The 12,537-nt window shown below is 41.0% G+C and overlaps 1 protein-coding gene across 1 annotated transcript in view; it reads right to left on the bottom strand.

Annotated features, from left to right (window-relative positions):
• The window catches only part of HAO1 (hydroxyacid oxidase 1), a 49,630-nt gene that overhangs the window by 17,098 nt on the left and 19,995 nt on the right, over window positions 1-12,537 (bottom strand). The window contains exons 3-4 of the mRNA XM_028113020.2: window positions 9,527-9,782; window positions 1,293-1,468 (exon numbers count right to left, since the gene is read on the bottom strand). Coding sequence (XP_027968821.1) covers window positions 1,293-1,468; window positions 9,527-9,782 — 432 coding nt within the window. The remainder of the gene's footprint in view (window positions 1-1,292; window positions 1,469-9,526; window positions 9,783-12,537) is intronic.

Genomic DNA, 12,537 nt, shown 5'->3' with positions numbered 1-12,537 from the left:
TTACTATCTCATTTTTAACTTTAGCACACACTAAGCATGATGAATGTTTACAAAATGAATGCCTGAGTGAGTAACTGAATGGATGATTACATGAATGAATTGGGGAAGAACCTTTGTGTTAGTGTTCTTTAGTATCTAAAGTTGAAGGTAGCCATGGGAAGTAGTGCTAACAATCATGGATGACAATGTGGATACCAGTAAAGTAAGTGAAACTGTTGTTTAAAGGTGTCTCTAATACCAAGATCCACTCTTTGAAGTATAATCCACAGAAATTTTGAACTGGAACAATGACCAACAGGAAAGAATGTAACAGTATTTTTTAACAGCACAGATTAAGACAGATCTGGATTTAAAAATATCTCCACTACTTAAAAGCTTTGCTGGGTCCATTCTTTTACTTCTATTAACTTCATTTCTGCATACTTGAGATTAAAGAGATAAAGCCAGGAGGATGCCTATAGCTTTATAAATGGGGGCCATGTGACTCACATATTCAAATAAAACTGATGAAATGTTTTGATTAGAAGTTGTTTCTGACCCTGAGATAAGTTAATAGAATCTCTCATCTCAGAGCCACTTACCTAAACATTCACATTTAACATAATAAGTTTTTGGCAGTTTTCTATATAATCAACTAAAAAATGTTTTCAAAGGCAAGAAAACATTTTTTGTGGGTGAATACATTTATACTCCAAATTATTGAAGTCATTGGTACCTCCCTGTGGGATCTGAATACATGTGGATACTGGGGAAGCAGTCAAGATTTTTAATACCCATGACTTGATATTTGAGGATTTTAATGTCATAGTCAACTGTTCTTTATAGGGAGGTGATATGGGATTCACCACCCTCAAAAATTAGTCCTAGTCATTGGTAATTGCAGGGAACAGGAGAAAAATAGAAAAGGTTCTTAAAACGGGTCTGGCTGTCATAATATCATCCTTGGATTTCTTCTGGGTCTGAGAGCAGCTTGTTGTAGCTTTCAGACAAAGCAATGAACTCAAAACCTTTTGCCTAGATCTTGTCAAGCTCCATGATTTAGTGATGTCTCCAAGATAAGGCAGCAGCATCCCATGTTACCATGAAGGTAACTTCTTACTTCATGAGAGCCCAGCTCTTCAGTATATTACTTAAGAATGAAGAAATATTTACTCACTAACATCAATAGGGAGAATTGAGAGATGGAATGTCTCCTTAGATTTCCATGTTAATTTTTCCTGATTATTTTCTCTCAAACATATCATGATTGTATCTACAAAGAATCATAAGATCAGTATGAGAAATACACAAACCTCTCAAAATGCCTTTTGCAACAATTGGCAGTGATGTGATCCCCCTCAGCCATTTAATATCCTCCCAGTTGATAGATGGGTCTATTAATTTATGTACATATGTAGCAAGTCCACTGTTGTATCCAAAATTTTCCTTAGGAGAAAATGCTAAATCATTGGTTTCAAAATTTTTCATTCTGCAATAAAGAGATACATAAAATGAGAAACTTCTCAAAGTTAGAGATAATTTTACAATGACTCATTCAATGAAAAATGAAATGTCACCCTTTTCAAATCAATTAGATGTTCCTCAACCATCTATAGGTTGGTTGCATACATATTTCCTATGTTCTGGTGAAAGATTCCAGGCTAAATGTGACAATCAAGTGGACTTAATTGGTCACTTAAAGTTTATTGTGCATCTTAGGCTACGTTTATATAAAATAAAACAGTTTCAAGGAAAAACATACGGGCAAGTTCCAATATCTCTACCTTTTTAAGCCAGTTTATGAATATAGACAACAGATTTGATGCTATTTTCAGCCAGCAATGCATATTAATTATAACAACGGACATTTGTTTGGTACATTACAATTCACAAAGGACTTTCATAAACCAGTATTACCACAATTTTTAAGAAAACTTTTAGAAAATAAAATTGATACTTTATGGTTCCCATTTTATATAGAAAATAAAAACAGAAGTGCAGAGCAAGATGTCCCCACAAATGAAATCACCGTTTGGGCTCCAACCTGGGTCTCTGGACTCTTAATTACATTCTCTCTGCTCAGATCTCAGTTGCACCTTGGCGATTGCTTTTGACTTCAGGAAACTTTCCAATGTCCTTATACAAAATTCTAGAGGAGATTGGAACTGCAATAACATCAGTTAATACCTTCTGTCTGCTGTGACTGTAGATGCTTTCTCCTGCCCTACTATTATGGTGGTGGTGGTGGTGGTGGGCACAGGGAGAAGTGGGAAGTGTTTCCCAGCAGATGAGTTGTCAGCTCTTGCTTTTCCCTCCACCATTTAGGTTGTTTTCTCTGAGGCTGTCTGCCTGCTGACTCAAACTTCCCAATCTTTCAGACAATCCTGGCCAGGGCTTGAGCTATCCAATTACCAAGATCTTCATTTCTTTGCCTATAATATGACCGTTAATTTATGTGCTAACTTGATTGGGCTAAAGGATGCCTAGATAGCCAGTAAAACATTATTTCTGGGTGTGTCTGTGAGGATGTTTCCGGATGAGATTAAATCGTAGACTAGAGTAAAGACGATAGGCCTCATTGATGTGGGTGGGCATCATCCAATCTGTTCAGGTCCTGAATACAACAAGAAAGTGGAGGAAGGACAAATTTGTTCTCTGTGCTTGAGCTGGGACGTCCATCATCTCCTGACCTTGGACATTGAACCTACTGGTTGTCAAGCCTTCAGATTTAGACCAGGACTTACAGTATCATCCCCTGGTTCTTGGGCCTTCAGACTCAGACTGGGACTTACACCATTGATTCCCCTGCTTCTCAGGCCTTAGGCTTTAGACTGGAACTATACCACTGAATTTTCTGGGACTCCACTTATAGACAGCAGATTGTGGGACTTCTCAGACTTCATAATTGCAGAAGCCAATCCGTCCAAATCTCTGTGTGTGTGTGTGTGTGTGTGTGTGTGTGTGTGTGTGTGTGTATACCCTATTGGTTCTGTTTCTCTGGCGAATCTAATACATGTGACTTTCTCCTGCTCCTGAAGCCTGAGTAACCACCGACACAACAGACTTGAAGTGTCAAGGATGTTGGCATATAAATACCCCAGCTCCCTCACCACCATGAGGGCTAACTCTGAGATAGGTTATACCTCCTCTCCAGAATTTCCCAACAGATTTAAGGTTCAGTTGCCTGCAGTTGGAGCTGTCTTGGGAACATGCCCATTATTTGCTGCCTTCCTTCCTTGCACCACTTCCTCACTCCTCCACCAGTATCCCCTTCATCTTCCAAAGGAACTGCTTGCATTTAAGTCACTGGCTCACAATTTCCTCCTAGGGGAACCCAAACTGAGACACAACCCCATTGAATTGCTGCCTTTCCTTGTGTCTAATTTTGTTGACCCAACTTAGACCAGGATTTCTCTAACTTACTTGTAAGATTCTGCTACTGGCTCACTCTACATCTGAAATCTTTTCTCTTGGCTTAATATCCTGATATCTTGACTAGATTTTGGCATTTCCCTGAACTAGAAACAAAGTGTTTTCTGCTTGCACCTCTGATCACTAACTGGATAGATGACCATCTGGATATGCAATGGCATCACCCCTGTGACTTAGCTGCCTACAGAAGCAAATCCAATTGCAAACTTCATTTCCCTGAAAGGCTGTCTTTGAATGATGACAGTGACCTGGATTCACCTTGCTTTTCTGCACATTATAAATTACTCTGCTAACCAATCTCCAATTTGGGTAAAAGTACAGCTGTATATTAATCTCTGGCTTAGTCATAGGTCTTTCTTTGCTTCTACTAGCTCTGCCATTGAACGTGTAAAGGATTTTGGAGCAATGACTATAACAATTTTTATATAAACCTGGAAGTACATAGGCACACTATTTTTAATTTTTTAAAGACTTGCTTTAATACAATGTTTTTAGTATACTTTCAGCTGACATAGCTGGTTGTGTACTTCAAGGGGCATATATTATCATAAGGGCATGAACATTCACATCCCACCAAATTCTATTCAAGCCATTAGCAAAGTTTTCTCAATAAGGATTGAAGGGATGCCTGGTGGCTCAGTCGTTAAGCATCTGCTTTCAGCTCAGGTCATGATCCCAGGGTCCTGGGGTCGAGCCCCGCATCGGGCTCCCTGCTCAGCGGAAAGACTAATTCTCTCTCTCCCACTCCCCCTGTTTGTGCTCCCTCTCTCGCTGTGTCTCTCTCTGTCAAATAAATAAATAAATTCTTTTAAAAAAATAAGGATTGAACAATTTGTCCTATAGTTTCATTGACTTGGGTAGCCATTAAAGGTAATTCTAAGAAAATTCGAACTTCATGAAAGTCATACTGGTCCCCACCTATTTGTTAGCTTCAGTTCAGATTTTGGCTGAAATATTTGGGCATTTCTTTTTATCAAACCATTTAGGGTTGTGCATTTTTTCACAGCCTTTGGTATTCTGTGGTTGTCTTAATTTGAATTAAGGTACGCTTTTGGTGAATAAACATATCTTTATTATGAAAACCTACTCCATTACCTAGAAATGGTATTAAGTGATATTAAATACCAAACTTTTAAATAATATTGTTAATAAGAAAAAGGTTCAGTCTGTCTATCCTATAGCAAGACCAGGGGGGCAAAGAAGAAAAACATCTGTATGTGTATATACTCTGCTTGGCACCCCACCCCCATCCCAAACAAGCTACAGTGTTTCAGCAGGGGCGGGGTGGAAGGGTGAAATGGATAGGAAAAAACAGAAACATGGATAAAATTATATAAATAACTGTTGTTATTCTTGGATGGTGAAATGCAGATCAACACTTGAATGAATGTTGCCTTACAGAAATTTCAGTGCACAATGAAGCCTTGTTGTTACTCTAAAACGTCGTTCAAAGCCAGAAGCCAAGAGAAAGTTTTCAGATATCTTGACAGAGACCCACGATGGAGTGTTTTACCAGTGCTTCTGAAGGAAACCTCCATGAATACTATTTTTATTCGAATTAGGACACATACACAAAAACCCTTAAAGTGGCTGCTGATAACCAAAGTATTCCATTTCTTGAGGAAGGAAAAGAGCCACATCAAAATAATAACACAATAACTCGGGACTTAATGCTCCAAATCCCGAGCTGTTTAATGACCCAAAGGCAAGGAAAAGAACCAGCCTTGTAAGGACCTCATTGTGCCCTGAATGGCCCCCAAATATACTTTTTAATCTAATATAGAAATTATTTTAGCTTTTAGTAAGTAGTAACAACTACTAAAGAAATATAAGACAATAACCAGTAGAGCCCATGATATCAACACAATACGAGAAAGGAGGAGAGAGAGAGATTCATAATACATACAGAAATTGGCGCATGGGCCACCAGCATTTAATGCTGATTAGAAAACACTTACATTGAGACCATAGCCCTGCTAATTTCTTCCTCAGTGTGCTAGGCTGTTAGAAGAAACGGGCAAGGCATGGATTTTAAGTTTGAGCTCAAAATATTGTTTAACATTTTAGTAGTCATGTTTTACTGGGCAAATCTCACTTGATCTGATACATTTTTATCTACTGATTCAACATCACTTCTTGAGCACCTACCATGTGCCAGTGTTTTAAATGTTTAGGCTATACCAGTAAGTAAAACAATCAAAAGTACCTGGCCACCTAGGGTTAACATTCTAGCAAGGGGAGACAGCAAATAAACAATAAACATAATAAATAACTTATGGAGCATGTTAGAACATAAGTGCTATATAAAATAAAGGAAAAAAGTAGAGCAGAATAAGAGGATGTGAGCCAGTAGAGGCTGAACTTGAAAGTTTAAATATCATAATCAGACCGGTCCTCCCTGAGAAGCTACCTTGTGGAGGACATTAGTGGAGCATTGTTACCGTATTTGTTTCCTGTTCCTGCTATAACAAATGACCACAACCTTTAAAATGACACAGATGAGGGCTTTAAAATGACACAGATTTATTATACTACAGTTCTGGAGGTCAAAAGTCCAAAATGTATCTCCCTGGACTAAACTCGAGGTGTTGATAGGACTGTTTTCCTTCCAGAGGCTCTAGGGAAAAATCCATTTCCTTGCCTTTTCCAGCCTGTAGAGACCTACATGCTCTGACTCCTGATGATATCCCTCCAACTTCTGCTTCCAGCATCATTATCTCTTCTGACTCTTGACACTCCTGCTTCCCTCGTCTAAGGACCCTTTTAATTACGTTAAGCCTACTGGGATAATCCAGGATAATCACCCCATCTCAAGGCCCTTAACTTAATCACATTCAAAGTCCATTTTGCCACGTAAAATAACATATTCATAGGTTCCCGGGATTAGGACATGAATGTCTTTGGGAGCTTGCTATTTTGTTTAACACAGTTATATTGTGAATGTTTTCCTAAACCAAACAATTTAGAGGCTGTTGGCCCACGTACCCGGTTCTTCACAAATCTCTCTCCCTGCAACCCCTGTCCAGGGTCCCCATACATACTGTATCTCTATTCTGATCTCTACTACTTATTTTTATTTCGGTTTCCCACTAGAAAGACACGTAGATCCATCCTTGATGTCAAAGCCTAAAGGAAGGGAGGAAGTCAGTTGTGCATGGATTGGAGGAAAGATGTAAAAGGCAGAGGGAGGAGTCAGTTCTGAGGCTCTTGGGCACCAGCAAGCCTGGCGTGTTGAAAGGACCCTAAGGTAGCCTGTGCAGCTGGGAAGAGTGGATGGAGGTGAGGGTGCCAGGTGGTAAGGACTGAGCGGTAACTGGGTCCTGCTCACAGAAAGCCCCACAGGCTACTTTTATCACCAGAACTCTGGGAAGGCAATGGCCATCTGATCTTTTTCTGTGTGATCTGTTCTGCCCGTCATGATTAATGAATCATTTCAGGGCTATAGGGTTATAGGCACACAAATAGTTTTCGGTGTCATGTTTTACTTTGATCTTAGTCAATGATTGGAAATGCCTTTTTTTCCCTTTCAACTGCCCTGGTGCTCCACGAAAGACCCAAGTCTTTACCCAGGGTAAATGAACCATCTCCATGGGGTAGAGAGAGAGGAAAAAGGCCCCTGCCTCAAAGCCTGAGGAAATGAGTCTAGGGAACTGGCCTCACTCCTTGCTTCTTCCAAGAGCAGATGAGAATTTCCCTTACTCCCCCTCAGTTTCAGGAACCTCTGTGCCATTCATAATACACACATACATGTGTTTTGCGTATAGACCAAGCAGAGACTACCACACTCCTGAACTCTGGCTGGTCCCTGATGCCGAGAGTCAGGACCCTCCCCCGCCCCGCTCCCCCCCCCGCCCCCCGCAACCCCCCTTTTTCCAGGCAGAGGAAGTAGCTAGGGCTGGAAGGAGCCACTGCTTTACAGACTCATTCTTCTCTGGATTTCCTGCCTCTCCCGCCTGCCAAACCTCACTTCTGAAAAGCCCGGCTTCACCTTCTATGAGTCAGGTCAGTGGCAGAAAAAAACCTGATTTCATATCAGGCTGTAACAGATGAGCTTTTTGGTTGTATGTGGCCTCAAGCGGAAGCCTGGGCCTCCCATTAGCGCGCTCTGCCTTCGGCTGCCGAATGTGGGCTGCTGAGGAGGGAACCCAGAGGGCACTGGCCTGCCCTGAAGCCCACGAGGACAAACAAGGACAATGTGTGCTCCAGGGGCCCAGGGCACCAGGCTGTGGGGTGTTTCCTGTGTTCCCCATAACCTGGATATGTTGCTCATTATTTGATCATCTTCAGATGGGAGATGTGACAAGCTGGGGAGTCATGGCCACTCGTGAGCACATCGACAGCTGAAAAGGGCCTTTGTCTCCCTCCTGGTCCTTCTCGTCATCTGGGCTGGAGCCCAGGAGCAAAGGAAAAGGGGGAAAAAGCAGATCAACCTTCCAGCTCCTGACTGAGTGACCTGGCACAGATGACCTGTGTCATCTCCCCTGCCTGAGTAGATACCGCTGTGAAACATGGTTTGTTATCCAGAACAAGAAAGTGCTTCTTAAGCCGCAAAAAAACCCTACTGTATTCTTTGTTATTGTTGTTGTCAGGAGTCGTAGTAATGAGAGGAGGAGAAAGAGGAATAGCAAATTCTCTTTCAAATGTCCAAAGGGAAATCATGAGGAATGTTTCCTGTCAGAAGCCTAAATAGTGTGAAACTAATTATTTTAGAAAGTCTAATAAATAAGGTAACCAAAATAGAGAAATAAGGTGAATACAGATTTCATATCAGGGGAATCGGAAGCCATCTAGTTTGGATGAATTTGGCAAGAAGTAGGAATATGTCAGGACTTTTGTTTTTTGTTTCTGTTCTCTGAGAAAGACAAGGTGTTTGGGTAACCCAGTGTCTGGGATACAGGGAATGAGGGTATTGACAGCTCTGTCAAGACAGCATTTTCTCTTTTGTCATTGGGTTATTGAAGGTACCACATACACAAATAATATCCTAAACCCACCTGGAAGAATCACAGAGATAGCCGCACACAACTAATTTACATATGGTTCAGTGGCAAGATTTTATGCACAATAGTTTATACTCAGATAGGTGTATACACAGCAGAGCTACATAATAGTTCTACGACACTCATATAAGACTGTACATGGACTTATGTGGTGGCTGAGACACATGTCACTCTCTAATATACATGGAATTCCTACCTTCTAACAATCCTCTTACTTATATGGAATGCTGATTTGCTTTTGAAATCTTCTGGATTTGAATCTTTTCACATATAGATAGAGTAAGCAACGGCCCATTGTAAAATGAGGTCCAGGATCCAAGGAAAACATCCTTTATCATTTCACATACTCTGATGTATGCTTTGAAATCCCATCATCAAAATATCCTTCATTAAAACTAAGATTTTGATTCTTATTCAGATAGTTTTATCCCTGAAAGCTATTAGTCACATACTGGCATGAAAAACTCAAGAGCAGATTTTGAGGGGAACTGGGGGAAGGCAAAAACAAAGGGGGAAAAAATAGGGAGGTGAGGGTCTTTCTCAGTAAACTCCCTGAGTTCCTAGCTTTGACACAAGATGATTCTAGTCCTAAAATATTATAGGGAAAAGGATAGTTCCTCGCTAATGGACAGGCTGAATGACCTGATAAAACCATCACAGTTCCATTTTGATTACCAAAATATGCTAAGATAAATGAGTGAATGAGTGAATGAATGACTCTTGACCCATTGATGAACCACAATGAAAGAGGAATATTGCTAAAAGAAGAAGATAGGGGATCAAACATGTGGCTTCTTTTGTCTCTATTCTTTTAGCTTTTTTTAATCTTCCTAGACACAGTTGTTCCAAATACAATTAAAAATAAAACTAATAGGTGGCTCGTTGATTTCAACAGACAAAGAAATGCACTTACCTCTAGAACCCAGAGCCTATTATTCCTAAACAAGGTCCCTGCCAATCATACTTCCATACCAATGTTTTGTGAAGAATCTAATTCCCCATGGCACCCATGTGGAAACTGGGGGGAAAATAGCCTTCGGAGCTGGTACATGACAAGAGTGAAGAGAATTAGAAGAACAGCTCAGGGGCCCAGGTGATCAGAGACCCATGGTTACCTGAGTTGAGGTGGTAGTTTGAACCTATTACGCACATCGTCAAAGCGGATCCCCAGGTAAGGAGTGTCCACCGTCAAAAATATGGCCTTGTAGCCCTTTCGCTCAGCACGTTGCACTAGCTGCTTAGTGACCTCACGGTCCTTGTAGATGTATAGTTGCAGCCAGCGTAGTGTCTCGGGACTGGCCTCTGCCACTTCTTCAATTGAGGAGGTGGACCATGAACTCAGCATCATTCCAGTTCCCAGGGACCTGCAGGCTGAGGAAGAAAGGAGAAGATAAAGGCGAGCCTGGCATTTTCCCCACCCCAAAGCCTTCAGGTTGTTGTTCAAGGAGTAGAGACATCTACAAGGGCAATCAGGCAATAAGAAGTCAATTCTTGAAAAAGTTAGAAATATGCATTCCTTTCTACACTCTGCCTTGATCTTAGAGACAAAAGTGAGTCAAATAGCCAAAGATGTTTTGTGTATAAGGATGAAAAAATTGGGAACAACCCGAATCTCCAACCTTAGGGGATTGCATACACTGTAGTTCATATATTTTTGTGATAAGGTTAATTTTGTGCATCAACTTGGCAAGGTGATGGTTCCCAGAATTTGCTTGAATACACTGGATATTCCTGTGAAGGTATTCTTCAAAGGAGACTAACATTTAAATAAGTAGATTTTGAGTAAGGCAGATTGCTCTTTGTAATGTGAATAGGACTCACCTGACCTTCTGAAGGCCTTCCGTGAGGGTTTTGTTAGCAGGTTGCCTTCAGACTCAAACCACATCAACTCTTCCCTAGGTCTCCAACCTGCCAGCTTACCCTTTAGATTTTTTTTTTTAAGATTTAATTTGTTTATTTGTCAGAGAGAGAGAGAGAGCACAAGCAGGGGGGGAGCAGCAGACAGAAGGAGAAGCAGGTTCCCTACTGAGCAGGGATCCTAATGCGGTATTCGATCCCAGGACCCTGGGATCATGCCGGAGCCGAAGGCAGATGCCCAACCGACTGAGCCACCCAGGCACCCCTACTTTTTAGATTTTTGGACTTGCCAGTCTCCACAACTGCATGAGCCAGTTCCCCAAATCAATCCCCCCACCCTCACCTCTCTTTCTCTCTCTCTCTCCATATATGTACATATTCTGTTTCCAACGATTACAGTTATAAAAGAATATTACTATTTGTGGACACAGAAAGATTTTCAAGATGTATTAAAAAAACAAAAAAGTCTACAAAATGACCCATACAACATAATTCCACATTTGTACAGATGTGCTTATTGGTATATAACCCTAAACTGATTGCTAATGATAGGTCAGAGAATTATGGGTGCGTTAAATTTTTTTCTTCCTTTTTCACTTCTAAAATTTTATCTTTAAAAATTTTGTTCAAGGCACATTCTACCTGTTGTATTTTTAAATTTACAAAATACATATACTAGACACCCCAAGTAGACAGCTGTTCCCTCACAATCTTTTGAGCAAGATATCAAAAAATGAGTGCAGTGAAAGTGAAAAATAAGTAATAAAATTAGATTCACCCACCCAATTGTCTTAGAGAACTTGAAAGAACATGGGTGATAGGCTTTTCACCAAAAATAGGTAAAAGCCCATAAAACTGGGGTCGGCTTTAGTGGAGCAGAAACTGATATAATGTTTATATCCCAAATACCAAATATGGCAAGAGACAATAATAAATATATAAAACTGACTAAATGACCCTGAGTCATTCAACTTAGCTATGTGCCTGACGTATATCAAATGGCAGTTGTCCAAGTGACACTCATCAAGTGATGCTGAGAATATAGTGATGTGTTATTCAAAACACTACTTTGAGAAACTAAAATGTTTCCTTGCTTCTCAGACTTTAAGGGACAGCTAGATCCCCCTGGAACACTTGTGAAAACACAGTGTGCAGACATCCTCCCAGAATTTCTGATTCAGTGGGTCTGAGATGTGGCCTGAAAATTTGCCTTTCCACCTAGTTCCCACGGGTGCTGATGCTGCCAGTCCCTTGTACCACACTTTGAAATTTAAATAGTAGCAGTATCATTTGGTAGTAAATCTCTAAGTTCACATGGTAATAAAATGGATTTTGTTTTTGATAAAAGTTACTTTTCCTATGCCTTTGAAGGTGTTTTTCATCCCTGTTGTTCAGGTGACAGTTCAAATAGAGAAGACCTAAACTAGAGATGATCTTGTCCATTGGTCACTAATCTGTCCCCACCGAGTGGGCCTTTGAGAAATTCTCTCAAGAGACTCGTGACTTACAAAACAGTGTCTAAAAAAACACACATTTTATTAAGTAATAACACATATGAACATCTAGACCATTGTCTGATTTTCATTAAGACTTATAAACATGAAAAATAACTCCAGGTCATCTACTGCAGTTTGGAAGGAACACCAGGGGACATTGATCAGGTCAGGATCCCTTAACCAACAATTTATCATAAAGAAAATATGTCCTGAAGAGGATGTGACCTAACTAAGGTCTCACAGAAATGGAGAGCTGAGTGGGATGAGAACCCAGCATGTCTGACCGTTCCTCCAAGGCAACGATCTTGCTAGAATGCTCAGATGCCCACAAGACTCCCTGGTATCAAGCATAGATAATGCACTCCCCTAATCCTTTGGGGCCATGGCACCCAAAGGGAATAGGTTCGCAACATCCCTCAAGGATGCCACCATGCCGATAGCTCTGGGAAGGCAGGGAAACTGGAAATCTATGGATGGGACCTGCTACGTACTGCCTGTGCAGGGTGTGGTTACGCAAAGGAGTTCAGCTAAGAGCACCATCAAATGATGGGACACCTTTTTGTAGTTTACACAAAGGCATCATGTAGATGAGCAGCTGTTCTATCAATAAGGATCAAAACTCCTCAAAAAGATCTCCTTGTAGGGGCGCCTGGGTGGCTTAGTCATTAAGCGTCTGCCTTCAGCTCAGGTTATGATCCCAGGGTCCTGGGATTGAGCCCCGCATCGGGCTCCCTGCTCAGAGGAGAGCCTGCTTCTCCCTCTCCCACTCCCCC

Source organism: Eumetopias jubatus, unplaced genomic scaffold (assembly GCF_037043125.1).
Source record: "Eumetopias jubatus isolate StellerSeaLion01/CBP00866 unplaced genomic scaffold, mEumJub1_p1.0 scaffold_9, whole genome shotgun sequence".
Lineage (NCBI taxonomy): Eukaryota > Metazoa > Chordata > Mammalia > Carnivora > Otariidae > Eumetopias > Eumetopias jubatus.
This window is presented reverse-complemented; position numbering and strand designations above follow the sequence as displayed.